General features: G+C 35.0%; 1 gene segment (V, D, J or C); it reads right to left on the reverse strand.

Moving 5' to 3' along the window:
- Positions 1-269: 269 nt before the first annotated feature.
- LOC122332129 lies at positions 270-845 on the reverse strand. The segment is given in 2 exon segments: positions 270-626; positions 734-845. Coding segments are annotated over 2 exon segments (387 nt in total).
- Positions 846-2,321: the final 1,476 nt, after the last annotated feature.

Genomic DNA, 2,321 nt, shown 5'->3' on the forward strand with positions numbered 1-2,321 from the left:
ATAGTCCAAAAAAACAAAATAGGGGAACATAGACCGGAATCATGACAGTTCTTTAGGTTGGAATCTCATCTGCTATGCTAGAAACAATTTATAATAGTTAAAAAATGGGAGAATAATAAAGAAAATAATTTAGTAATTTATAATTAGAAAGCAGAAGACCACTTAAATCAAGGTTAAACTCTTAGTGATATGATGTACATGTGGATTTTGAGTGTGAATGGTATCAAGCTAATAATACACATCCTCTCACTTCAGTTACTGTGAGTTCTTGTAGAGCTGCTTCATCAGATGGAGTCAGTGTGTCTGTCGAGCACAGTAATATACAGCAGAGTCCTCTTCTCTCAGACGTTCAGCTTGAAGATACTGAATACTTTGAGACACATCCTCACTCATAGTGAAGTGATTTTTCATGGAGTCTGCATAAATAAGATAATTAGAGCTAGAACTACTGCCAGAGTTAACTCTCCCAATCCACTCCAGAGCTTTCCCTGGTTTCTGTCGTATCCAGTGCATGTAGTAGCTTGTCATTGTAAAACCAGATATTTTACAGGAGATCTTCACTGTTTCTCCAAGTTTCTTTATCTCAGCAGATGACTGATCCAACCGGATTTCATCACCACTGATACCTGTGGAACAGGAATAAATAAATTACACTGATGTAAGAGCCATTAGTTTATCAAATACACAGAAAAAACAACAACAACAACAACAACAAAAAAACAGAAAACCTCACCTTGTTGAGTTAAAATCACTACAATAATCAACAGCCAAATGCTTTTCAACCCCATTGTTAAAAAGCTGTCTCACAATATGGGTGTATTTTTAATTATTATGTTATGTTTGATGATTGTTGAACTGAATTATGTGTGTGGTAACATTATATACAGGTGAAGTGAAGAGTGAATTTGCATAGGGCACATTTTTGGGCTATAAAGTAATGTGGGTGGAAAAAGTGAGGAGGTGTTACTGAAATGGCACTGTTGAAGAATTACACATGGACTGCAGTTTAACCACATTTAAGTGATTTAAATATCTCTTTTCATTTGAAGTTAGGGGCTCCCTCTTGTGGAAGCAATGAATTATTGCTGCAGTGTACTAAACAATATTTAATATTGTACTCATTATAACATAGCAAAAAAAAGCATATATATGTTTTTTTTGCTATGTTAGTTTAGAGCTACTTTAGAGCTTGTAATTCAAACATGACCTCATTTCCCATGATGAGTTATTTGTGCTTTCACAGTATCACTTGCACAGTAATACACGGCAGTGTCTTCAGGCTTTAACTGATTCATGTGCAGATAGAGATTAGAGCTGCCTTTAGATGCTGTGAATCTGTCCTGCACCGACTGAGCTGAGCTCTTATCAGAATCTAAATAATAAAAAATAATCCATTCCAGTCCTTTTCCAGGTGCCTGACGGATCCAGAACATGCTAGTGCTACTAACAGTAAACCCACTGCAGGCACAGGTCAGTTTGTAGGAAGAACCCGGAGACACAACCACTGACTGTTTAGACTGTGTGAGCACAACCTGACAGTCTATACCTGTGGAAAAACACTAAATTTAGAATTATGAAAATTAATATTTACACTTTGTTCAATTCTGGGAATTTACAACTGTGGAAGTAAACATGGTTTATATGAAGACTGAACTGATGATAAGTCGTCCTCTCAACAGTGTAGCTGTTTAAATACGAAACAGACATTAGTTCATTTGCATCATTTGCAGCTTGACATTGAGGTGCATTGTATGGACAATTGTATCACCTTGATTTGGAAATAATATTAAACTGATGAATGGTGAATAAATTAGATTATTTTTCATAGCATATGCAGTACAGTTTTTGTCTTCATTGCGATGCATTATATATCAATATTTAGCCATATATTATATTTTTATTATATTTAGTGCATATTTCAGGGTATTGAAATATATAAAGAAATGTGGGTAACACTTTATTTTAAGGTGTCCATATACAAAGTAATTACCTAGTAAGTACCTAGTATTTATTTACATATCAATCACTTTTATTTATATAGCACTTTTAACGGATTTTGTCAAAGCAATGAACAGTATTAAGTGATGGTGATGGATCATGATGAGATTAACACTTAATTATTTTATTAGTTATTCAAATCGACAATAATCGCTAGAAATGAAGTGTCCCCAACTAAGCAAGCCAAAGGTGACAGTGGCAAGGAACCAAATCCCCATCCTTGACAGAATGGAGAAAAAAAATAACCAGGAAACCAGGCTCAGTTGGGGTCCAGTTCTCCTTACGCCATACGCCCAGCAATTAATTTCCAGTTCAAATTTAAA

The sequence above is a fragment of the Puntigrus tetrazona genome, chromosome 3 (genome assembly GCF_018831695.1).
Source record: "Puntigrus tetrazona isolate hp1 chromosome 3, ASM1883169v1, whole genome shotgun sequence".
Taxonomy (NCBI): domain Eukaryota; kingdom Metazoa; phylum Chordata; class Actinopteri; order Cypriniformes; family Cyprinidae; genus Puntigrus; species Puntigrus tetrazona.